General features: G+C 41.7%; 1 protein-coding gene across 2 annotated transcripts; it reads left to right on the top strand.

Moving 5' to 3' along the window:
* Positions 1–27,503, top strand: LOC119738022 (carbonic anhydrase-related protein-like). 2 transcript variants are annotated; one of them, XM_038212736.1, is made up of 9 exons: positions 1–315; positions 5,492–5,686; positions 6,327–6,374; positions 6,829–6,953; positions 14,630–14,725; positions 17,221–17,283; positions 24,030–24,081; positions 24,895–25,007; positions 25,771–27,503. In XM_038212736.1, exons 1-9 carry the CDS (start codon positions 159–161, stop codon positions 25,903–25,905), a joined length of 984 nt encoding a protein of 327 aa, XP_038068664.1. In that variant the 5' UTR covers positions 1–158; the 3' UTR covers positions 25,906–27,503. The 2 variants fall into 2 exon arrangements, with proteins under 2 accessions (XP_038068664.1, XP_038068665.1); XM_038212737.1 differs by lacking the exon at positions 1–315 and adding an exon at positions 2,024–2,513.

The following is a 27,503-nucleotide window of genomic DNA, read 5'->3' as shown; positions in this document are numbered from 1 at the left end:
TGAGGTCTTGCAATCCAACCATAGAACCCAGACGCAATGAAACGAGTTACACAGTGTAAACAACTTGTCCCTGCATAGTCTAGTAGCGTGTAAGGCTGCGAGAAACTGTCAAGTATCATCACCGAAAATCCCACTCGTGGTTCGTCACCATCGACAACATGTCGTTCTGTGTACACCCACGTCGACAGAAGGTTCGCAAGCGCCGCCTGCAGGCGCGGCCGGCCATGAGTACGGTCATACGTCTGTCGGTCATCAAGAATGTCTGCGCCCCAAGGATCAGGGATCTGGTCCCCGGTGGACGGTCGGCCTACAAATGTGAGTTTCTTCTTGTGCTGACGGTTTGTACTTTGGGGGGAAATGCATGTCCAAGCTAGTATAATACTACGCTCAGGAGGTTCCTCTTGGTGGCAGATCGAAAAACAAAATGGCTTAAAACAGTTGCCATGTGTTAAACCCATAGAGTATCCACTACCACATTATAAGGACAAGAAGCAAAACGCAAAACCGAACGGCATCTTTTTTTTAGCCCTCTAAAGCAAAATTGTAATAATTATAGCAATCAATTAATATCAGGTTTCGAAGTAGGGCAAAGTCCATTGCACTTGCAGATTTGGTAGATCGTGCATTAGATGCAAGTTTTCTATAACTCACTCAAGAAAAAATGACGCTCTAGAGGAGTGTGCTAATTTGATTTCATTGAGTGTCTCCGATGTCGGGTTGTTTTTTTTTTGGGGGGGGACTAAAATTAGCCACGTCGCGCAACTCCTTCAGTCTGTTTGGTGAATCATTGTTCTCTTCGGTTTTAATACCTTTGTGTATTGAATGTTATACCCAACCCTAAATATCAACTAGAAACAAACAATGAATGAACGAAAGTGAAGACCACTTATCAAAAAGCGTGCTTATGATGCACAAAGTTGTGATAATGGTCGATCGAGACGAGCGCCCTCAAGCGGAGCATTTGGAGCATTCTAGACAGCAAATGCCACCCCTGAAACTACGCGTACAACTGATTGCAGCCGTCCATTTACCAATTAATAGATTGACGTGAAGGTTGTGGCAAAGTTCTAAGAAAACATTGGATAGGAAGGATCAAACTGAAGTTTGTGAGGGAAATTGAAACATTGAACCTCTGACTTTTTAGAAATAGATCATTCAATTCATTCATTTTTGTGCTGGTCCCAGAGGGCCAACCTATAGTCTTCTCAGCACCTGACTGACTGACTGACTGATTATCACTTGTGAATGACACTTGCTTAAGCTTTACCCTGGGCAAAACGTTTTGACTCAGATAACTACCTAGACCACTTACAGCCTAGACCACTTGGAGTCTTCTTTTTTAGAAACATTTTTTACCTTTTGTTCCACGACTCTAGAATTTAAGTGCCTTCTAGACACACAAACAATAATAAGGCCTATCCTGCCAAAGTTAAAATGGTTCAAAATCAACCGAAAACATGAAAATCCGCCCAAAGCCAGATTACCAAACCCAACGTGTCAGTGAGCATAATGAGCGGTGTTGGAGTGGGAGACTAAACATTTACAATGTGTTTTTTTTATTGCGGGTAAACGATAAAGCTGATGTAACAAAAACCGTACAGCTGTCACAATCATCACTGAAAAAATACCTCAAGAAATACAAGCACATCAATATCACGAAAATGTGTACACCGAAAAAGTGGCAATAAAAGACAAGAAAATGTCCCATGTTATACCTAAATAATTATATCAAAATTATTCAACTGAAGAATTATATTGATGGAAGAATACAGCACCTTGCGAAATAACTGTCCCTTCTCTACATTATCAAATGTATATCATAAAAAAACGAGCAAAGGTCATTTTTTAACCGCGGTGTATTTATTTGAACTTCTGTTTTGTTTACCACAATCGAAAGTCAATATCATTCGTTTATCTTCTGCCTTATATCTGCGGGTCCACGTCCCAGCGTGTCGTTAAAGCAAAGCCGTCCCGAGCCAACGGCGAGAGCACTTAAAGTTCAGCGCCTTGTATAGACGTCATTTCAGCCGCCTGGTTTTCAAAACCCCCGACACACATCGTGAACTATCCAGCTTTGTTGCTTTTTCTTCTCCCCGGTCCCCCCTGGGGGAACCGTCTGGTGAACTGACCCTTCTGGTTGTCATGGTTACCACGTGAAGGATGCGGTTACCGGCATTCACCGGCAGTATCTCTTCAGTTTCTCCCTCTCAAGTAATCGAGCAGTGCTTGCAGTGCGACACGTGCACACGCGTATACCAGCTTGGCCTCTATTCACATGCTCCCTACGTAGCTCGCAACGTGCATATTGATCGCTCGCCACGGAAACAAATTACACAGTCCTCCTTACCTTCATCCGTTCTACACGCAACGCGTTATAAAACAAGAGACAGCAAGTAAAAAAAAAAACCTTCTCCATAGCAACCAGCCTAGCAACTGTTTCAAAATGCATAATATGTCAGTTGTGGAGAAAACCATCATGGCCGACGGTATCGAGTGGAGATACATCAACGACGGTGAGTGATATTTAGCCCCCTAAAATACATCTTGATATTTGAAATCGGTAATAGCAGCTTGAGCGGTATATCAGAGCCCGAGATCTGTAGCGATAGACGGTAAGTGATGTTGCAATAGCGCTGTTGATGGGATGAGGTTATACGGAATCCAAAACCCTGCAGTGCTGCATCTAGAGCGCGTTATGCAGCATCATCCCGTGTTATGCGATACCCTCGGGTTATACACTAGTTCACCATTCGCATTGCTCCGTGTATATACGGCATAGCATCTCGTAAGCCAGTGTAATATTAACTCACGCATGCATAGATCCACACTGCAGTGAAATCAGCTGTATTTACGGATGAATATCTCGCCCAAAATCAATACAGATTCTCGCTTCCAAGTTGACGTTCTCTGACTTTTTAAAGTCCACCTTGCAGGGTTTGGGGACATTTTTTAAGGTCCAGAAACCAGGGGAAAATGAAAAACAAATATGTTGTATTCAGCCTGTACGTGTCTTTCTGGGCAAATCGTGTAGGAATTAATTAGCATGCCTTGTGAGTAATGCGAAATGCAATTATTTCGCCAATCGCGAACAACCAGCTGAAATGACAGTTATCTCAGTGTATTTACATTAGAATTATGCATGCATACGCACTATCCTCGCAGCGCATAATATGCCTACTTGAAGTAAGCCTACGCACTACACTTGATTAAGACTATCAATTAATACAGTGCACACTCATTGACCTTTCAAGCCTACTATACATCTGCATCAGTGGAGTAGATACTAGTATACTTAATCAGGCAACAATAAAAACCAATGCATTTTTTTATTAAGTTCAGATGTGCATGGGGCAGGGCCGGTGTCATATGAAATTTTGACACCTATAGAATCTGGTCCCTTTTACCTTTATAACTCTAACCTCCGCACGTGACTTGTCACTCATCTAATTATGTTTACTCAGGCATGCGCAGTACAACCAATGAGTCCGTTTTTTTCACGGAGTCCAAATTTCACATTACACCGGCTACACTAAATCATGTCACAAATATAGGCCTCGTAGCTAGAAACGTTTTACCACATTGTTCAATTACTTTGTGAGCACACTTCTATATTTCAATTCAATATTTCTCTCTGTCTCTCTAAATGTTAAAGAGCAAATGCCACTGAAACCTTTATTTTGACAAGCAGTGCAGAGAAAACACAGCCAACCCAACAAAGACCGACATTTGACATATAAATTTTTCGAGCAAAATATTTACAGATTGCATTCCTTGCGCCTGTATATTTATAAATACTGGATTGCTTTCGTTGCATAGAATGTTTTCAGAGAGATTTCACGTTGACAGTAAAAAAAAAATGGAATTCTATAGACAAAACAAGTTACTATTCTGAAGATAGTACTAGATATGTAAGCTATTATGTTAATACTATATCTTGACACCAGACTACCAGTACAAATATAATTTTAAGCATTGACAAATTTACATTAGCAATAATTGACACTGAACTCGGCAAACTTATTATTAAAGAGGCCATAAAATAATTGAATTTCACATCAAGATACGTTCACGCGAAGAATTCCCGTGTATTTCAATATTATTCGGGTTTCTTTTATCGCGGCATTGCAGTAGCTTTGTGTGAATGGCACGTATAGGCTTCGTGTATTTAAGGGGACTTCTTCAGCATGATGAGCCCAACATCTCATGTTGCAAATAATTACACGGGAGTATATTGTGACTTGTATCACAAGCAGGCTGTAAGAGACGACCCATAGGGCTCCGTTGCCAGGCAACGCTGTTTGGCGCAAACGACAGCTTTATTCACAAATTAAATCAGTGATTTTCTCGTAATGCAGGGTGTGTAGCACACAATAATGATGAGAATTTCTATGTGATGTCAAGGGCAATATCAACCGTCGCGCTTGTCGTGTCGTGTAGCCTGGTATTGTGATTTATTCCATCTCAATCGAGAATGCAAACAATTTTACGAATTAGTATTCCACATTTTTGTAAATCACAGAATTGATTTTATCGTTTGTAAAAAATATTACTCCATAACAACCAGTCTTTGAATTCATTTCTATCGGAACTATTGAACCTAAAAATAAATTCTTCATTAATTTCGGCTGCAGCAAACTGAAGATTACCAACAAAAAATAGACATGCCCTGAAATGACAAATGCTCGTTTCAAACAGGCGTACGGGAATCACTCCAATCCAAAAGGTACCAGGTGCGACTCAAGTTGACCAAGCAAATGTTGGTTTCAGACACCCGAAGATTATAAATTAATGTGCCATTAACTGGACTCTTCGGTTATTCCCAATGACCGAAGCAGTACATCTTTCGACTTAGTCGACTTATAACTTTACTTTTCATACGTCGAACGTTCAAAATGATCATGATAAATAATTGTTAGGAATAATTTAGTTCCTGCCTAGGAGGCTAGAGCTGCGCCGCTTGTCACGTTTGTCTTGATGATGTCGGGTTCTTGCCTTTACTTGAGACAAGGTACAACCCAGGTGTCATAAAAGGTAAAGTGTGAATTGGTGACTGACTGGTCGTCTGAATGCTACATGGATAATAATTCAAATCTTTGGAAGCTGAAGGATGCGGGATTTTTGGTGAATATGATAGCGTCTTATATTCATGTCAAGGGAAAAGTCATCTCAGCGATGATCTTCGGCCCAGCCGCTAGTTTTTTCCCCCATGATCTTTGTTCCGTTTCCGAGAGACCTATTTTAAACTTTCGGTCCAAGGTAAGGCTTAAGTAAGTCTAATTCACAAGTGACAGTCAGTCAGTGAGTCAGTCAGACGCAAAGAGGACTTTTAGCTGTGCCCTCTGCGACAGCCAAGAAAACGTTCTGTCGCCCTTTTCATGAACTCTACTCTTTCCATCACCCAAACATGTCTTAAAAGTCACAACAATCACCAGATTTCCTCTCCCTCTCTTCCCCTCTTCTCCTCTTCTGTCCCTTCCCCTCCCACTTACAGGTACGGCCGAATGGGGTCTCCATTTCCCCGAGGCCCGCGGGGATTGTCAGTCCCCCATCAACATCAACTCCCGCCAGGCCGTGTATGACAGCACCCTGAACAAGCCCAGCCTGAACGCCGACTATGCGCTGTGTCGGGAGTGCGAGATGATCAACACTGGTAACACGGTGCAGATCAGTGTCAAATACAAACCCGGTAAGTCAGATTCTGATTTGTGTTACTGGCTCCCAGCATTAACAGGCTTGGCCTAATTCATGGATGTGCCAAACAGAAAATCGTTGTTCAGCAAAATTTGCATTGTTCATCACAAGTCCATCACTGGTCAATCACAAGTCATTCAGTCCCAGGCAAAGTAAAAAATCGTATGTAAATTTATGTTTTGTGAACAGTAAACAAATCAATTGGTGAAAACGGCAGAATTCCAGATTCATGTCACAAATTTGTAAAGTTATCCCCAATTACCTGGTGTCGACGTTTCTCCATTGTTCACCTAATTATAATGGTTTCCAAATAAATGGGCAAATCGGGTCTGACTTAAGTTTTTAGTCGGTAATACACCAACATACCGTCGGTGTTCACCAATAAGTCGAAGTACGCTCTAATGCTATAAAACATATCAAATTGCCCTCATATTTGCATCGAGCTGTCAAAACCTACTTGTGACTTTTTCGACAACAGAGGGCGTGATCACAAATAACGGCGCATGCAGATGCGCTTGTCTGAAGTCATCTTTCTGATTCGTGGTCTAAAATTACATCCGCTTGCCGAGCGATGTAACAATAATTGCCTGAAAATGATTTACTATATTTCTGCTTTTTCCTGTTTTGTTTCGCAGACGGTGTCATGGCAGGCCTTGGGAAATCGGAACCGCCTCCGAGATCAGGTAAGCCCCACCTTTATATAACTTCCAATATAAAAACAGCACAGTCCGGCTGTACCTTCGTCGCTGAGGGCGCTGTCAGATGACCCTTCTGCCATACATGTAATAATAGCATGCCGGAACCAACCATACTTTCTCAAGTTAAGACGGTCCCCAGGCCTCCTCTTGAAATTCAGAATATACAAGATGGTCAGGGAACCAGCCTGAGTATTATTTTTTTGCATCTCTCCACCGAAAACAATTGTATGTAAAAGAAAGCAATAATTTTACATTGTCAAATTCGTTGTAGTTTTGAATACTTTACTTGACTTGATGAGGACTGGAACCTGCGACCTCTAGAATACCACACTGTTTGCTCTACTTTGATCAAGTCACCGTTTTTGCCAAACCTACATTATATTAATTAAAAGTAGACCTACCATTTTTTTTTATGATACCAATTGTTTTGTTCTTCTAGTGTTGACGGGAGGCCCGTTGGCACCGGACTCATCGTACGAATTGGCCGAGTTTACTTTCCACTGGGGGAAGGAGGACGACAGAGGGTCTGAGCACACCGTCAACGGCAAGGCATATCCCATGGAGGTAGGCATCATTCTCTTAGACATGCATTCCCTGGAATACATCCCCAAAATGGTGTCTACCTTTGCGGTATTTTCTTTTCCAATCTCTGTATGTCGAATTATGTTAAATCTTCATAGGACTTTTCATAATTAAGTATTCGATTATTCTAACCTGGACTTGACCGAATATGTGTGGAGTGCTGTGGCCTCGTGGTTAAGGGCATTTGATTCGTGGTGTGCGGGTAAAGCTGCAGGTTGTGGGTTCGAGTCCAGCCTGGGGTCATGGTGCGTGTGCCCTTGGACAGGGCACTTAGTCACTCATTGCTTCTCTCCACCCAGGAGTAAATGGGTACCTGCAGAGATGGTTATGTGATTGAATTATTAGCTTCCGTGCGCCTAATAATGGGCTGCATCGAGCTGTATACTCCCCAGGGAGCTGACATGGTATTCATGGGCGTCGCCAGGATTTTTTCTAGAGGGGGCAAAACATATTTTTCCCCAAAAATTCCTGTATTTCTCAACATATTCTCGATTTCTCAGTTTTAGAGCGGGCAGGGACATTTTGCCCCCCCCCCCCCCCCAACTCATTAAATTTACACCACTATGACTTGGCGCCTCATTTTCTTTTCTTTTTTTCTCTTTTTTTCCTTCCTTTTTTCTTCCTTTTTTTTTTTTTTTTTTTTGCTTTTCCGGGGGGGGGGGCAAGCGCCCCCCTTGCCCCCCCCCCCCCTCGCGACGCCCATGATGGTATTTGGAATGTTTCGTGGGTCCAATGAGCAGGGATAAAGATGCAGTCCTGATGGATACGTTCGCTTTATAGATACCCACTATTATTTTTATATTATTCCAATATTTGAGGGGGGGGAGTTCCATAGTGATGAACAGGCCAACAAGCAAGATATGCCTTGTCTTTACCAAGTAGTTAGTTGTCATTAACGGGCCCATGCAGCGTAATTTTTGTAATGCAATCCTTGAAAATACATCTTTGAGCCTAACCTTATTTCAATTTTCGTTTTGCTATTTTCAAGTGGATTTTGGTGACTCTTTGGTTTTTATGCTTATGCGAATTTACAGATTCATGAGCAAAAGTGTAATGTCATCTCTAACAGAAACACTTGTATGTCTATTGCAGCACCACAACTTGGCAGAATTTTGGACATTTTGCTGTCATAACTTTTGTCTGTGGTGATACGTTGTGTCAGTACATGGCAGTAAGCCAATGGGCAATCTTTTCTCACAAATGATTTCAATTTACGAATTTCTGGATTCACAATTTGAACAGAAAACCCCTAAGCTGAACAGTGTCATCCTGAAATGACATCACAACGACACCGCCCTCTGTTGTCCGTAAAAATCATGGAAATGTTTACATGTTTAAAGAAGTGTACTTTTGAATAAAATTAACCAAAAAGGATGTCATATACTTTTCATACATTTTAAAGCCCAAGTCCATCATTTGCAGCTATCCAAAAAAGTCACTGGCGTAATTATTGTTGAAAAACATACTGGTTGAAAAATAGTAAGGGGACTAAACTCCCTGTGAAATTATCCTTTCTGGCAAGCTCTCATTTTGAAGAAATCAACGAAAGAAGGCATTTCCAACGGTGCTTCTTAAGAAGCACCGTAGGAAAATTTAAATTAGTAGTTCGTTTTGTTATTCGGCGCAGCGCGCACAAGCATTGGAACGACGCACAGGAGGGCGCGGTTGCTATAATTCGTCGGATCAGTGCGCGACATCGCGTAAAGCTGCAATTCAAAACAATTCGAAACATGATTTAGCAACTTTTGATTTGAAATTGAGATCCTAGAATGCTGTTTTTCTCGGAATATAAAGCTGAAGCTGAGCTGAAACTTCATCAAGTAAGTTGTTCAGTATCCTTCATTAGATTTTGAACACTTTTGTTGCTTCAAACGAACAAAATGCACTAATTACAAATGATGGACTATAGCTTTAAGAGGAGTAGAAAGTTGCACAAAATATGTTCTTCAGAAAAATTCATGTCATGGCCCTTTTAAGTCAGGAAAACTGACGAGCATAGGAATGATTGGAAAGACAAAGAAACTTTTAAGTTCACACTTCCTTCGTTTGCCGACTGCTTAAAAGCAGTCGGCAAACGAAGGAAGTGTGAAACTGTGAACTTGCAGGCACTTCGTCAAGCTATAACAATAGCCAACTCGCGCCTGTACATTTCGAATATCCCTATACGAGGAGAGTGTTGCAGTACGGAAAGGTAGAAACATGCATACCGTACCGCCTTCTCACTTCAGTCGCCCGAAACCAACCACCGTTATTATTGAATGGCGCCCTCTTTCGCTTACATAGCCCCCATTGTTTTTACAGGATCATTTATGGCTTACTGCAGCCGTTTCACCGAGCAAAGTCTGGATAATCCCTTAACCAAGCCGCATTCATCATTTGTTTTTAAAAATACTATTTATAGTCTATTTAATGTTCGGAATAAGAGGGGCTATTTGATTTTTTCAGGATACGCGAATAGTGTTAACGGCTTATCAGACTAAAAATCTACTTGCCCAACTTGACACTCGATAAAGTATTATAGCGCCACCCCTCGCCTCTGTCTGTTTTAACCCATCCCACTAAATTCTACCTTGCAAAAAAATGTATCGTGCGCCCTCTAGCGGATGCAACAACGTTCAACCTCCAGACGAACTACTACAAAGAGCGCCATTATGTGTACGACAAAATAATTGAAAATAGGTTCTAGAATAAGCTAACAAATCATTTTAACAGATATTTTTCAGGAACATTAGCTTTATTGAAAATTCCAAGATTTGTTCCTCACGAGATGTGCGAAATGTCTGCAACAGAAACACGATTTGAGAAACCTCCCCTGCGAAATGACTTCCTCGATTGTTTGTCTAATGTACTCTCAAGTAATCTTGAGGTATCGTTATTCCAGGAAAAAGTAAAGAGGTAATCCACAGTACACCAAGTTTAATCTGTTTTCCACTCTTCTTCACGATAATGTTTTTATAACGACCTTTAAAGCCATTTTCTTGCAATCCAGGGTATTTTTGTGTGTGCCAGATTAAGAGTGCATGTTTGCAGAAATTGCGTATGGCTGAATTTTTGTATTGTATCGACGATCTACCAAGATCTGTGCTGTTCTCAGACCTTAGGTGTTTCAATGGCTCTAGGGCCCTGCCCTATTCTATTAATTTTCTTTCTCATTCTTCCCCAAAAAAACCCTTTTTTGCCTCTTTTCCCCCTGAGGACAACAAGTGCAAGTCAGCAGGACAACATGTAATATTTGCTGTCTGTTCCCATCATAATGATTTCGTGTATAGTTCGCTATACGGCCCTACACTTGTAGATCTAATTGGAACACAGCGGCTGGGGGCAGTGTTAATATTGTGCGCCCGAGTGTTTCAGGCGAGGCTTGAGGATATGGCAGTGTTTTATTGAATATCCAAGGATCGAACGTGAGCGCAGCCTCTTAATTTCTACCCCCCGTTCGCTCCCGGGTTGCTTGGAGAGAGGAGGGGAAAAAATCAGTTATTAAAAGTCACTTCTTCTCTATCGCTGGTCGTGCCCGAGTGGGGGTTATTACTATTTTTTTTATCTTGGTAGAGGAGTTCTAGTGCCATGGTGGTGGGAGAATTTAGTTAGGTTCATTTTCTTTCTTGCCTTAGTGGATGTGCTTGTGTTTTGAGAATTATCTGGCCTGGTTTGCCTGGAGTGTGGCCCCAGCTAACAACTGTTACAAGTACGTACTAGGGCATGTCTCACTGCTGGTATGGGGTAAGGTTTGTCGCTCTTCTTGGAGGCGAAAGTACGGCTTAGGTTCATTGATTCTGTTTTCCGGCTTGACCTTTCAACGCCGTACTTTTTAGGTTGTGATCCACTAGAAGGGTGCAAAGCTATATCATTAAAGGGTCCATTACATGCATTTTTCTTAGGAACACATTCTGTGCAACTTTCTACTCCTCTTAAATGTAAGAATACTATTTGATATCCCTTTTTGGTTGATTTTATTAAAAAGTGCACTTCTTAATAAAAAAAAATAATTCATTCATTTTTACAACTGAGGGCGCTGTTGCTGTGATGTCATTTCAAGAAGACACTGTTCAGTTTTAGGGGTTTTCTGTTAAAAGTGTGAACCCAACAATTTGCTCATTGAAAACATTTGTGAAAAATCTTTTTGCTCATATGGCCTTTTGTCATGTCGGCCTACTGACACAACAACGAAATACCAAAGAAAAGAAAATTTACGACAGCAAAATAGGCCTATTCACAGTTCTGCCAACTTTTAGTGCTGAAATGACTGTAACATTCAGGTTTCTGCCTGATATGACATCACACTTTTGCTCATGAATATGGAAATTTGCATTAGCATTAAAACCAAAAAGGCACCAAAATAACCTTGAATTTGAAAATGGCAAAAACGAAAATTGAAAATAAGGTTGAATGGGACACAAAGGTGCATTCTCAAGGATTGCATTTTAAAAATTACATCGCATGGTTCTTCAAGGTTCAACTGCTGCCGATGGTGCTGATTCTGTCGATGAGGTTAGCAGTGGTGATGATGGTGATTTGTCGTGGTGAGGATGGTGATAATGATGACGATGCAGATGTTGCTGCTTGTGAAGCTGTGTTCGCTTGTTTTACAGTGATTTCATAAAAGGCCGTAATAACAGTTTTGTCGTTATGTCATTTTCAAGTACATTTTAGCTTTAAACCAGCCAATTCGACATGATAGTTTATTAGAAAATTACAATATAATTCGCGACGCTGCGTTAAGGCACCGTGAATGGTTGTTATACATGCACAAATTGTATATCCGGGGATTTGAAGTATTATGATGATAAGGAGGGATTTACAGTAAGTTCAAACCTATTTGAACATCATTCATTGTTTCAGTACACTATAAATTATATTTGTATAATATTTCAAATTCAGTCGATTTTAATTTTCTATAATGAACTGTCGTTTTTTTTTTCTCTGCTCAAATTGTCTTTAAAGTGCCGTGAGAATTACGCAGTTTTTCATAGCAGATGGTTGGATGGAAAATTATGGTTGGTGCTTGCCACCTGGAATCACTTGAAAACACATCCGCCGGTGCTTAGGCCGATAATAGCGAGGCATTCAAACCGCGTTCTAGTCCTCCGCCCTCCAAAACAAGAAAAGAAGAAAAAACGCGGGAGCCACTCGGAGGCGGGTTTCACAAAACCTTGATCTGTTGTCATCGTCTGCCTTTGCTTGTGTTGGTTGTATGGACACTCGTCCATCGAATCAAAATGATTCTAGTTTTGAAGTGTTTGTTGTGTTTTTCCCGTCCTCCAACCAAAACAACCTGTTTATTGTGTCTGGAACTGATCGCGAACAATGTTACTACCAGCAAGTAAATTCAAGTGGGTCTGGTCCTGTCGAATTGCGCAAGGAAACGGTTGTTTTCTTTTTTTGAAAGTTATCATTGTGATTCAATTGGAATGTTGCGAACCGACAGGAGGAAAACAAGGTTGAGATATCTCGCACCTGTGTGGCTGTGGGAACAAGCAAAAAAGAGAGTTGTCATTGATGGGGATGTTTTCTGACCGTTTTTTTCCTGTTGAGTGACAGGGATCTTGCCGGCTGACATTGCAACTCGGTTGGGGGAGCCGAATCCCTGTCGTGAGCCTACCCCACTAAACCGCTTCAACTGACTCTGAGGAGTTCTGTTTACACTCAACGGGGTCCGGTATACCGGCCCCCTAAAAAAAGACTGACAGTGTTTTGAAAACATTTTCTGGAAGGGGGATCTGAGCGTGTCAGCCACTTTGTTGTTGGACAAACTGCCAATAAGTTGTCACTGGCGCACCGTGCGCGCGTTGAGCTGAGGGGCGGGCAGAAAGTCGCGCTGGGCTTGGTGATTTACAGTCCACGCTCGCTACAACCTTTCAGCTTCGTCAGCGTATAAGGATTCGACATTTGACCCAAAAGGGCTTCATTGATGATAGCGACAGAAATACTATAAAACCAAGACAGCTCTGCAATAGGGACTTTCACACCTTTCTTCTGTTTAAGCTTCCGGGTTCAGATTGAAAGATTTAGGGCAGGTGTTTGCTCAAAAGGTCACGTGTCAAGTGAAACAAACTTCGTTTCGGCTTAGATCTACCGGGAGAACGCTGTATTATATCGATTGCGTTTCACCTTGTCAACCCATTTAACATTTAGAATGACATTTTCTCGTTGGCTTAACATTGTTCCCTCCCGCCACAGCTGTTGATGACCAAAATATGATTGATACCATCACAGAAATTAAAAACCTTTTGGCATTTTGAAATACGTTTTCTTTTCTTGAAAACTAACACATTTAGAACTATCGCAAAAGAATGAAACGTTTGGGAAAATTGAATCCATCTGAACTTTTGCCCCGGATAATAAAACTCACTTTTCAGTCCGCGCCTTCGCATCTCGTTTTTCAATAGTCTAATTTCGGCGCAACCTTTTCGATCTTTATCCTACCTGACTGAGATGATCAGCAATTGCAATGAAGATCTACAATTGCAAGGGTCGCAAAAGGCTATACGTCGGATCTCAACTGTCATTTAAGACGACGGTTTGCTTTTAAGTTAATATAAGGAATGAAATACGGGTTTTTCCCAATATCAGAAGCTGTTAGATGCAGTAGGCCTACAGATTCGGAAACTACACGGCGTCTTTTGGTTTTTATTTGCGTATTTTTGTGTACATCCTTAAAAGTCCCGGTTTGGTTTAAAAGTACCGGTTTAGATTCAAGCCGGATCCGATCAGATATGACCTGACACTTTCCGGGTCCAAATGACACTTCTCTGGGTCGTTTTATCGGGCCATTTGACCCGGGAAAAAATGTCATTTTGATACAAACAGAAATGTTATTGAGACCAAGAAATTAAATTTTAATTTTTACACAAAAAAAATGTAATTTTTGACCCAGAAGAGTGTCTGATCAAATCTGCGGAATGGTCGTGTGGTTATATGAGCGCCTGGTGCGTTTCCAGTACAGGGCGCGTATGGATTGTATTCTTTGCGATTTTGCCCGTATTCTTCATACATGGATTAGGCAAAACAACTATATTTCAATTTTCTCTTGAAAATTTACTAATTAGTTTGTGTGTATGATAGAGCTACTGCGTGGCAGGAAATTTGTTTTCAATTCCAAGTTTAGAAAAAGTAGTTTCTGGTGATTTTTTTCAACAGCATTAACGCATTTTAAAACTTCTATTATGTATACAATGCCATCCAGCCTGACAACTACGAGACCAGCTACGATACGGCCTAACGCCGAAATATAGGTGTAGGGGAAATGTTTACATCGTGCAAATTTGAGTTGTTAAATGCGTAAATTTTCTTGGCGTGCAAGACCTTGGTTCGCAGCTTGAGCAACTTTAGGTTTGCGAATTGCTTCGCAAATTTACTGTGTAAAGAAAATAATTCAGACAAACAGCCATAAAATATAGCACCAGGAATTTGGTAGTCAACCTATTTTTTTCTTCAAGTGCTTACTATTGCACCATGGAATAGGCCCGGATTAATTGTGAATGGTTTCCGCTTATACAATGCGGTCAAATAATACAAAAGTATTAGAAAAATTTTGTTCTTAACAAAACATAGCTGAAAACAAATCACAAGCAATATTCATAACGTTGGCCGCACCTAGTTTTGCTTAGCAAAAAAATACGTTCTTAGCAAATGTTTGTGTTTTTTTCCCGCTGCAGCTGCACCTGATCCACTGGAACAGCCAGTTGTATGAGACGGTGGAGGAGGCCATGGGAAGAGATGACGGTATAGCGATTGTTGCACTCTTCATACAGGTGAGTAAGGGTGGCATAGTGGTTCTTTCCTCGCCTTCCGCTGCTGTTGCCCGGGTTCGATTCCTGCCCGGGGCCAATTATGTTTTCAGTTCCTACCTGATTCCATGGGTTACCTAGAATATATTTCTGGGGTTTTCCTTCCACCTCTAAAATTGTAATTTCTTCATATTGTCTTCTCTTTACTGGGCACCATAAGACAGACCAGCAGTCAACGTTGGTCCAGAGCGCTTATATGCAGTTGATTCAGAAATGTTTTTTCACTGGAAGTCTTTTCATGCATCTGGTGTTCACAATAGGTCGGATTGAGCGCATTCGTTGGCATTATGGGGGAAATCCTATACAACCGCACTGCCCGACTCCTGTCTCTGTCCCTCCATCAGCCTGCAACCTGTCTAATTCACAGGTGACAGTCAGTCAGTCAGTCAGTCAGATAGGTACAAAATAGGATGGCCCTCTGAGACCAGCAAAACCCCCGTGAACAAAGACATTGACGAGATAAGCAGACCACGATATACCTCCTACTATTCAAGGCTGTAGATTTCAATGGGTAGAGCGCAGATACGGTCTGCCCGAGTCGCAGGTTCAAACCCCGTTCTAGTCACTTTCGTTTTTCGACCTTAATACAGTTCAATGCTCAAGTTTTGATTTTTATGCGATAAATTAACAACTAATGAACTCGGTCCGGAAGGGGGGTCGTCACTTTATACTGAAAATATTATACCCTGCAATGTTTTTGTTTGACGTTGGCAAACTCCTCTGCACCTTTAAGCATGTTTTTCTCGAAACATAGGGCAGACGGTTAATTTGACGCGATCAATGAATGGCTTATGTCACAGGTATCAGAAATGACGCTAACATTCATCACACGCTTTTTGTTGTAACATTCCGTGAACTTTTGATGAAATTGCACCTGTGATTTACCTAAAATGTTGTTCTATTTATTTATGATACATTGAGATGTCATCACCATGGGCAATAGATGCTTTGATGGCAAGTTGGCCAAAACCTTCAATAATTGAGGTGCCAGTTGTAATGCAATTGCGCATTTTTCTACGACATGTATAGGCCTTGTCGTTTTCTTTCAAATTCAGTTTTGGTAAATATATCCTTTTTAAAATATCACTGAAGATAAGAAAAAGACCGATTTTCTTCACTAGAAATTTTCTCCCTCGACTTAAGCTGAAGGTTCAGCAAATGAGAATATTAACTGTTTAACCTTTTCAAAAAGCGCCTTGGCTTTAGAGTGTGCCAGAAGCTGATCTTTCGGTTGAAAGGTCAGAGACGGTAGTCTTTCACTCCAGCCGTTCTGGAACAAAGACTGCACTAGCGACACCGGGTCATGCAGCGGCCAGTATTCCAAGGGTTGACATTTTGGGTTTTGTTGAATTGGAGGATGGAAAATGGCAACGTATACCCAGCTATACATTTCCACTCGTATGATCTTGCAATCAGGTGATTTGCAATCCAGATGACTTCTTTAGCACATACGGCCGAGTGATCGTTAGAGGGCAATGCAGAATACGATTTACCTCTAATTGACCTCCCCTTGAGAAATCTATCAATCTTTAAGCCCAGTTATAAATAAATTTCGCCTAGCGATTTTTACCAACATTTCCAAATATGCACAACCTTTAAAAAAGAAGAAGAAGAAGTACTTGATTTCCTTTAATTAAAAAGAATAGTATCGTGGTTTCTATAATTAAATCTGGGAACGGTAAGAAGGACTTTAGCTGTGAGCCGTTTATATGTGCCTTGAGCATAACCGAAACAAAATCTTAATGTTTTGACACTCGCTGTTGGAGAGGAATTAAATAAGTGACAATGAAGATAATCTGTCTGGTCGTTCCCAACGGTTGTATTTAAAAACTAAAATAAAAACGACAGTTTGAGCAAATAAAGGTCACAGAATGATGAGTATCATGATGATGCAGATTTGTGATTTCTTTCGTCGCCAGGTTGTCTCCCCCATTCCCTTCCCGGTTCCGTATCCCCACACGAACGCGGTCGCTTTCTGTGTGTCCGCTCGGGGGCTCCTGTGATTCTCTTTTTGTTTTGTCCGCGGCAAAACGGGAGAATCAAACCGTATGAAAGTCACTTCCTGCCCGCACCGAGTTGTCAGGAAACACTCCGGCGGGCTTGTTATTCCAGTATTCCCCTCCAAATATACGCGTATTGTCTCCGGTCGTCCACAGCTCGCAAAGAGAGAGACAGAGGTAGACAGAAAAAAGGGGGAATAGTAAAGCCTTAGAATACCGCCGCAATCTCCCCTTTTTGTTTGTAGTCCCAATAAAATATACCGACAGTCAGCCCGATCAGTGGCGGAAGTTCCTTCTAGGTATTCCGCCGATTTCCGTGGTTTCTTTAATAAACGGTCTTAAGAAGTCCCCCCCCCCCACCTCTTGTCTATATAGAAATCCCAGCAGTGTCGTTTTCTCTCTCCGTCTTTTCCTTCTTCTCGCTAATCCAAATAACCTGTGTCTTTTCGTGTCTTGCAGGTTGGCCGCGAGCACGTCGGCCTGCGAACTCTGACGGACTATCTGGAAACAGTGCAGTCCAAGGTGCGTGTTGTGTCCCTAACTGTTTTTGTCCAGACAAGACCTGTATTATTACGAGAAAGCTCTACCTCAACTCACTCATTTACCTCCCGCTCCTAAACTTGCCCCCTTGGGCACTCAGAGCCGATCATAATTATTGGACATCCAAAATTTTTTTTCTCTCTCTTTCTCTGTCCCCCTTTTTCTCTCATTCTCTTCAAAGACTCTGGTCTCAATTCTGTATCTCTTAATTTTCATTTCTTCATAACCCGGGGCACCTCGTGCAGCCTAAGCATGTGAATTGTGTAATTAAATTTTATTTCTGCTTTATACTCTACTGAGCTCAGTGCTAGGGCACAATGTCCTGAGGTTGTGTAGTTCTGCCCAGGGAGGTATTGTTGTGTTTTTACTTTTTTTTTTCAACGAGAAGTGAGGGTACGTACTGGGCAAACCAGCGAGCAAACGGGCGGAGAAAACCCGTTTGCAGCCCGGCCTGGGTCCCGCACGCTGCAGCGTAACGATTGCCAGGCACCGATCGGTGCCTTTCACCCTGCGGGCCGCTAGAACGCGCCACTCTGCACCACCGAGTGTTTACAAGACTCCGTGGGCAATTTTGAGGCCACTTCTTTCCTGTGTGTTACGGGCTACTGAAAGAAAAAAGAAGAAAAACACAGAATGTCAGGCAAAACACGACTTCTTCCCAATTATATTTTTTGACGAAAAAATCAATAGGAGCCGTCAGGCTGGCAGGTTTTTGTTGTTTCCGAGATGTAGGCCAGTGGGGCATTCGGTTCGTAAGATAAAAGAGCTGTGCGAGAAATATTGACGTTGATGCTTCCTTTATGTGTTACTGTGTGGCTGCTGTTATTGCGAGGTCACACTGGCGAGTTTCACTGCAACAACCATCTGCACAGCACTGAGCACACAGGTCACACATAGGCTACAAAGTCGCAATCGTAAAATCCGCAATAATGCCATGGCTTCCAGAGTCCCCTTGGAATATTGAGAAATTTGGGAATTTGCTTTGAAGCTTACAGTCCTCAGATTTATTTTGTTTAGAAGCCTAGCATAAATGTCTATAGATGCCAACTTATCTTGAACTAGGTCCCAACATTCTTAAGTCTTAGACATTTCAGACTGTAAAGGACCTTATGCAATAAGGCAGAGTCAGAGGGCAAGGTTTTGTATCGCTTGGATAGACATGATCGAGCCGTTTGTGCATTCATTAAACAAATTCAACAAAGAGCACCCTCTAAGATAATTATGTATTTAAAATACAGAAGGCTTATGGGTGTTAATTAAGACGAAAGTTTTGCGCCAATGACGCTCAGAAACATCAGTACGTCTATAACAGACAACCGGTATTTTAAGACATCAAGATCATCTTTCCCTATCTGTCACTGAAACTGTCAAAATATGTTATAGATTAAGATGCAGAATAGCAGTGAGGAGAAATCTTAATCGATCGTATTGTACTGACATGGATCTTTAGAGTGCATGCACATTCCAAGTATTTGTACAAATTGGATCTCATCTGAGACGTGTACTTTCTGGAAGAGCTTTGGTTATTCTCCTTGACAATAATATGTGTATGATGTCATCAGTCCTATAGAGAGATGTACAACTTGACCTCACTGAGGTCAAATCTCGCATAAGTTCACTTTGGGAAAACGGCTGTGCATAGATCGGGTGAGCTGAAGAAGCTCAATGGCTCAAAGAAAAGAAGCTTCAGTGGATAAGGTATCCTCTCTTATTTCTCTGATTTCTAATAAGTGAATTCATAATACAGTCCATTTGAAATCGCAGATAGCTAGAGTAATCAGTACGATCAACAGGTAGTTTTTGTGAAGTGCACTCATCAAGTGGGGAGTGGGCGGCAAGACGACTTGTACGAACACAACCCAAGTCTTGAGATGAATATAGAAGAAGAAAGACTCAGAAACCGATAAACGGACAGGCGAGCATCGCATTCAATAACAACGACTCCTGAATGCCTCCCATAATGGCACGTCGCCCGATAGTGAGGGAGAAGAAAAGGCAAGAGCTATCTGTTCCTCGCCGTACTTTTCATCGTCCGGAGTTTCTATAGAAACCATCCCCCGGCTGCCTCAGTCACCGGCCTGTACTTTCACGGCTGTGACATCTGTAATGCGATTCCAATATAACATTCATTGGGGCGGCGGTGATGCAGCTCTAGGAGAATTTTTTTTTCATCTTTACCCCGATTCGCCTTATCTTATCGGCGTTAAACTGCTTCCATTCATCCAGATCTAAGCCATTGTTGCGAGCTGACAGCGTTAGTGAAGCGACTCGTTATTGAGAAGTTTTTTGAGCTTGGGACTCGCGCGCGGACAAACAAACGCCTTCCCCCTCCCCCCTCCATAACTGAATGACACACTGCCACGTCAATTAACCGAATCTCCACAAGAGCATGGTTCTCATTTCCCCCAGGTTTATTACACGATGGTTGCTATAATTCACGGTACCGGTGATGAAAAGAAACGCAGGGCCGGTCCGCTCGATCGAAGAGAGGAGCGACACATACAGGACACGAGGAGGAGAAACAACCCCCACAAAGAACCCCGATGTAAACGATACTTGAGTCTTGTTACTACTCATCCTCCACCGCGGTCTGGCGATAAAAAACGGCCCGGAAATCCTGCCAGTTTACTATGAAATGATTCTCCAAGGGCTGAATGGACGATAAAAAACCCAGGCAGCACTGAAAGCCCAGCGAACAAGGCTTGATCGAATCACGCTCGTTTTTTTCTTTCGCTCCTGACGAGGATATTATGCCGGGGCTTCTTTCACGAGTTCGTTTTCCCCGTATATAGACGGACCGTAACTCTCCCGGGCGTGCGCGTCAATGCGAATTGGATGAGGCTCTTTCCGGCGTTTAGTCCAAGCACACACTGTTAAAAGCGCTCGTATAATGTTTCAAATTGAAATGAAATTAATTTAATCGTGGCCTTCATTAGTGGCTGTTTCTGTTACCCTCCTTTTCCCTCTTCAATTCTCGGTTCAAAGCCCCGTGCACGTCATGTATCGGCCGAGTCCCGGACTCCCTATAGCCACGCCATGGATTGTAACTTAATTACCGTCCGCCTCTACGCGCTGTACCGGGCCATTGAAACCCCGCGATGAGCCATGTTTGAGTTGCAACGTCGGCAGCTAGAAGTTGTAAAACAATCTCGCTAATTTGCTGTTTATTTGATTAATGAGAGGGAAGGGAAACATGCAACGGGAGGGAATGGGTTGGTGAGTAGGGAGTTTCCGATCGAGTAGAAAGACATAAATCCCGGCCAGGCGAGTTGAAATACCCCACTCCCTCCCCGTCTGACTACGGGGAACGTTGCTGTGCATATTTAACAGCTCCTTATCGCCCTGCGTCCAGACGCAAGCACGTCTTCATTTACCGTGGCGATATTTTCATAAGCACGGGAGTAGCGAGCTAATTTCGCCCGGGCGCAACTCTCCCACATCTCCCCTAGACCACACCGAGAGTGCTCCGACTGATTCACTTCATTCAATTACTCCTTATATAAAAAAAGACTCTCGGCTATATCTGTATCGATGACTGGGAAAATTTACAGCTGGTATACTTATACTGTTCTCATTTCCCAATTGTTTTGTGAGGCAGAATTTCTTTCTCTCCCCGAAGCCTTTTTGCTCCTACAACGATAGGACAGACTTACGTGGTCAAGTTTGCTTGTGTCATCAACGCATCTCCACCCACACACCACACAGCCCACAAAAACCACCAACGACAATTAACTCACCCGTCTGTTTTTCGCCCGCGGATGTTCGATACTCGATCCGCAAATTGTACAGTATTAGTTTTTCTTGCCCGGTTTATCTTTTCAAACGGTATCATATCGAGTGTCGCCTATTTAAGTCCGGTCTTGGCTGTTTAGTTTCCGGCAACCTCCAGCTAGATATCCTTGTGAGTCAGATGAGGTTGTTTCGTTTTTAAAACATTGAATGCGTTTTCTGCGAATCATCGCTCCTTTGCGAATCTCCCAATGAATTCCACTACCTCCCCCCAAAAAAGGAACTCGGAAACGGATGTCAAAAGGGGATGCTTACGAAAACAGGGTTGCGTGAGGCCGAACGGTATATGGACATGACCTAGATAAAAAAAATCTTTACAGTTCTTATTAATTTCGATTGTTCAAGATTTGATTCGGTGAGATGCACAACTTGTAGGCCTACTCAAAATATTACTGCCACTTGCCAGTGGCGACTTGTGTCTCGTTTGTTGGTCTAGCTCGCATTTTGGCTATTTACAGAGCAACTTTTGGCTATTCTCACGGGTGGTTGAATTTTTATAAACACCAACAAAATGAACATTGGCTATTCGCACGACACCATTACAATAACACAGCACATTGTGTGACAGTTTCCCTTTCCATCGCATTATAAGGCTGGCATTTGGAATGCGATAACGCTATGTGTGGCACTCACTCATAGACAGCAGCGCCTCTTGGCTTGTAACGTTAATGGCTGAGCAGACTGGAGAACGAGGCTAAGTGCCATTAAGGTCTGTGTATGTCTACCACTTAGCCTCCTTTCCATTTCCCTTCCCAAGCCTTCTGGCTACATTTCCGGAAGGAGAATTTCACAGATCGCCAGATATCGAGTAAGAGCACAAGTTGAAGGTTTAGATATGCCCATTTGTGAATTTCAAGGGCGGGGAGACATGAAAAAAGCAGCCAACGAAAAATCATTTAAGAAAATGTGACGATAGTATCATCCGGAAGCGGTCTTGTATTAAGGTAATGAACACATTTGCAAACATCCAAAAATGAAACTGTCCAAATATCCTGAAATATCCTACTTGATTGTAAGTAAATAGTAGGATCGTGCATTCTGTGAAATCCTTGCGCCTGGTATGCTGTTATTTTCGAGAAAAGAAGAATACCATCATGTCCTTGCGATGGTTATAGGACCAAACCATCACGCTCTTAATGGAAACCTATGTTTTGCGTCGGTTTACGCGTCGAGAAAAATGAAGATGCATTTTCAGAGTTTTCTTAAAAAGTATGGTATTTACTGAGCTGATATTTTGACAGGTTAGATTTTAAATAACCTGCTTCAGAATTATTGTATGGTTGTTCCTTGAATTGACATAGTGTTGTATTGTTGAAATTCCTTGAAACTCCATTATTTTCAACCGTCGTTTTTCATGTTTGTCAAATTCCATATACATGTACACGGAGGCCCACACAGCACAAGAGAGTGCCACTTCGTTTTATTCCAAATTTAATTAATTTAATTCCATAATCAAAAATGCCCACATTGGGATCGTCTTGCGTGCTAGATAACGGGTCATTTTGAAAAGGATACGATTTCATGACATTTAAAGAAATGTCTTTTCGTTTGATGATAGTAAATGCCACGTTCTTTTGTTACTGGCGTCGTAAAATGGTTTGGCAGCATGGCTGGTAATCTGAATTATTATCGTTCTCGAAGTCAAAGTACACAAATTGAACGGACCTATCAAAGAACACATTCCTGCATCAACTTTCCGAAGTATCATTTTTTTTTTTACCATCTCCGGCACAGCCCACAGTCAAATTTAACTGATAATGCAACATTTAAAATAACTTGCCAGCCCGTTCGACTGTTGTTGTTTGACAGTTTGGTTCTAAAGCCCGACCGTAGAACTTCTGTATACAAGTTCGCACGACTAACCTATCGACTTTGCAAACGATCATACCCAAAATCCTCAGATCATCATTGATAAAGTGAGAGTCAACCAACACTGTATGGGTCACGTGTTCGGTTACGTCACGCGCGATGGGTAGTCAAAAGCTTAGGGGTCAACCATAATTATCAACATTTTCAAAAGTATACAAAACGTACTATTTTTGGCAGACCACCTTCCCCTTTTATGATAGATCTTCTGAAAGCCTATTACAAAAAAAATACTGAACCGAAAATATTGATCGACATTTTTACAAAATTTCAAAAGCGTACATGGGTCGTTAATCCCTTTGTACGCTTAATCTTGAAATGTTGATAATTAGCCTATATGGATGACCCCTTACCAGGAACTACGCAGATTCTCTGATCCGCTACAAGCAGACTACACAGCACCCTCTTTTGATGTATGGCCCGATTCGCCCACAAATGTCTTCAAGCATCTATCGTTCTGTAACAGCTAAAATGTTTCACCAACACAGTTGAAGTTGAACAGAAATTGTTTCCGAGGAGGGATTTATTTTTGTATTGATGGCTTTGGCTCCAGCTCGGCTCTCAAAGCCAAGGCCAAGGTCTCATAACGTTCACGTGACGGTCACTCAAGGGGTAAAGGGGACACCATTTTGGCCCGTAGCAGTCTGAGATTACGATTAGAGTCGACAAGGTGTCGACGTTCTTTTACCAAACGTAAGTCACTCTGCGGACTTACTTGATTTCTGCTCTTAAAAAAAATGAATTTTTAGCAAAACTGGTGTTCATAATTTGCTTCCCGATACCTTTCACATTCAGCTTTTTGATAAATACAAACATGATGTGGTTGATTTAAAAAGGGGAGAGGTTTTACAACCCCACTTGGTCAAAGGTATTGTCATTAAATCGCGATCCATGTTGCATGATTCTTCAAAGGCCGCTTATACATCTACGTAAGACATGACACTAATTCAAGTCTTTTTTTCAGTAGCTGGCTGTTTGCCCTTCGAGTACAACAGATTTTCAGGTGTGCTTTATCAAATTTTAGGTATTTCTTAAAACATGTCTTTTTTTGTTAATATATTTTCCTTATATAGGGCAAGAGCATATCCATAACCACGCCGTTCCATCCAACTTGCCTTCTACCGGGTAAGTATTGGTCATCTTTGCAATAAATAATTAGGATACAGATTTCCACACACTAGATTGAATAGGCTATAATTGAGAAGTCGACAATGATGGGAAAGACCGGTCTTTGTTTGTTTGTTTGTTTTTCTATAATTTGGTGTAAACTCGGTGATGTAGTTGTGTCACCGAAGTACGGTGCATGGTGATTTTAAAGAACAAAAAAAACAGGTGTGAATTTCATTGTGTGTCGATTAATGTGATGTGATGCTGGGGACTTACACTTTATCCGCTAACTTGTGCGCTTCGTCGGGTTAAAAGGTTATCAGGTAATTCGGAATGCATTTCCCACGTGTGTGACAATCTACCACCGTGACTTTGATGGCTTATCCGTAACGGGCGGGGATGACATTTTGGCTTTTTTGTTTCCCAAACCTTGTCGGTCCTGTTTTGTACTTTTTAAAGTTCAGCCGTTTTTATGTTATTGCTAACTACACCATTCAACCCTGATTGCTCCGTATGCAATGTGAGCTCCGTTTGTGTGATGCCCTGTACATACATGTATACATATGTACACAACATCTAGTACCAAAGTCAAAAGACGAGCTACTCTGAACTTCATGTAAACATTTCGTTCCCATTCTTCATCTTAACATCCGACCTGACTTGTGATTTGACTTAGGATTGTCTTGATTGAAACTTCGGGGAAAAACTGAAGGTTCTCATCCCTAACTGAAGGTTCTTTCCTAAGCGTTACCGGGTAAAATGGCAGTACATTAATACAGTTTATCATTGACCAAATTTCATCTTGTTGTCTGTGGATGCCTTGCCTTTCAGATCCCATGCTTCGAGATTTCTGGAGTTACCAAGGATCTCTAACAACACCGCCGTGTAATGAAAAAGTGACCTGGATCCTGTTCCGCTATCCACTGACGATATCACATACCCAGGTAAACCTACAACATCAACCAATCCAAATACCAACCTGGTGTATCGACAGTTTTCTCGATCAAGCCTTGGCCTTGTCAATATCGGTAACGGGGACTGGGCGGTCCGTGAAACCTGTTTGGTGCGCGCAGAGGTATAAAGATGGCTACAAAACTTCACGTGATTTTTCATTTCTTTGCCTCGAGACTTGCTTTGCTGGTCTGAAGTACGCGTCTAACTTGTCAAGTCCGCGTAATTAAATTGTCGAAATCACCCCAATTGTTAGCCTTTTTCTCAGCTCAAGTTTTCTGATCAGACGCCATTTTCAGTCGAATGCATCCTTCCTTTATACCGCCATTCCAAGTCCCATGCCCCCTCGTATAAAGGGCAGTTTGTGTCCTTTGAATCAAGTTGTCGTCTTCACTACCGGTATACTTTGGCTGGAGGTTGACTACTTTCTCCATGCAGAGCTCTGAGATGTTTTACTTCTTGAACACGTCCCCAAATTTATGTCAAGTGTAGAATTCCTTTGCTTGCAGCCCAAAGTCAAATTGGGAGGTCTAATGTTATATACTGGTCCGTGTTATACTGGTCCGTAAATCACTTTAAAAGAACCATCGATTCTGATTTCGAGCTTGCCTGAACAATCGTGGTTTTGAGACCGGGTAAAAAAACGGTTTTCAAAACGCCATTTGCCTGACCCTTTCCGAACAGAATCGTACGTTATTGATATGATGTTTGTTTCTTTTTAAGCATCAATAACATTGCTATGTCTTTCTCGTGTAGATGGAAGAGTTTAGACGACTGAAGAACTACCCAAAAGGCAGCCATCCTGCAGCGGACGACGACGGGTTTCTGGCCGACAATTTCCGGCCAACCCAACCCCTGAATGACCGCGTCGTGCGAGCCTCTTTTCAATAAAAACTGCTTCAATATTAATATACATGGCGTTCGTAAGTTTGTCGTTAAACTCATGTCATAACAAATGCGCTTTGGTGTTAACATGCACGCGGTGCCTTGTTGTCTAGTTGTAATATATTTTGTTACTATAGCGTATTTGACTTTCTGTAGCATTTATTTGTGAATATTGTCATGTTATGAAAGTATATTTAATTAAGGATAGGATTAAAATCCAAACTCTTGAGCGAGTTTTCTAAAGGTTTTCTGTGCCACGAGGCTCTGCCACGGGGCGATCGTAGGCTGGTACCTATGACGCAATACATACTTTATGATAAGCCGCATTCTTTGTTGTCAAGGAGCAAGATCACTGAGAGGCCGCCTCATGAAATTCCAGTTGTGATCGTTTTGTGTGGTCAATACTAAAATGTCGAGTGCTGTGCTATGTTTATGTCGAATACGTGCAAGTTAACGTCATACTGTCGTATTGGTGAGGATGAAGTCCCCGAGTACAGTCATTGTATATTGAACAAAGTATAATAAATGCATATTTCCAGAGCCATTATCGAACAAATATTAAAGATTTGTACACGTCACTCGGTGACATTCTCACTTTTGTAACTACTTGAGTTTTGGTGCCTTTTGGAATAGATTTGTGCTAGCTGAGGCCATCGACACGTTTCTGCTTTCTGTTGTCCCCTATATTGGACATGTTGACATTTTGGAGGGACGTTTGTGTGGATTTTGGTGCAGATAAAACTGGGTTGAAATAGATCGTTTGCACCGGAGTCATCTTCGAGGTGTGTGCTTCATTTCAACTTCTTGCTTATTCATTGTTGAAAGTTAATATATCAATCCATACCTCAAAAGATGGCTGCTCTAAAAGAATCCGGATGTTGTGCTGCAGTTCTAAAAGTAGTGTTCACTAACTATCCCAGCATGCATTGCGCAATTATACTTACGCGTGCGCACTCTGTTATTTGCAAAGCGGTGACTGTTTACGGTCTTAATGCATGGCACTTCCGAGTTATATTCTGCAGTTTCCCTTTGGAAATAGGTATCAATTATTAATATGTACATGTATGTGTACATATAGTTTAATTCTTCAAGTCAATCAGTGGCACTAAAAATGCAATTAAAGGTGTCTTGTCTTGGTTGTATCACCAATGTGCACTTAAAATGTCACCTAAAAGTGAAATAATTGCATCTAATGCCCGATAACAAAGCTTATAACTTAAGATGATAATTATTGTCTTGGGTATGTTTGCAGCGAAATATGTCGTTTTGTCGGCTTTTTATCTTAATATATTGAGGTAAATGTAATGTGGAAATGGCTGGGACATTTAATGCATTCAGATATTCAAGATCGTGGTCAATTTCTTTTTCTTTTTCTTTTTTCTTTTTTCTAATCTTCAGTGTAGGCATTCGACAGCTAACATAAACGGCACGTGAAAATACCAATTATATTAGGTGTTTCTTTGGCGTTTATGCATATGAGGCCGCAATCTACGCCGAGTATTGTCGCTTGAGGGCGTTGTGTCTAAAGTTACGTTACTTATTCTCCTAGCTGCGTTTAGGATTATCAAAAATAAAAGACACACGATTACGACCAGGAAAAACTG

The sequence above is a fragment of the Patiria miniata genome, unplaced genomic scaffold (assembly GCF_015706575.1).
Source record: "Patiria miniata isolate m_02_andy unplaced genomic scaffold, ASM1570657v1 HiC_scaffold_3, whole genome shotgun sequence".
NCBI classification, from domain to species: Eukaryota; Metazoa; Echinodermata; class Asteroidea; order Valvatida; family Asterinidae; genus Patiria; species Patiria miniata.
The sequence above is the reverse complement of the archived record's forward strand: the minus strand, read 5'-3'. Positions and strand labels throughout refer to the sequence as shown.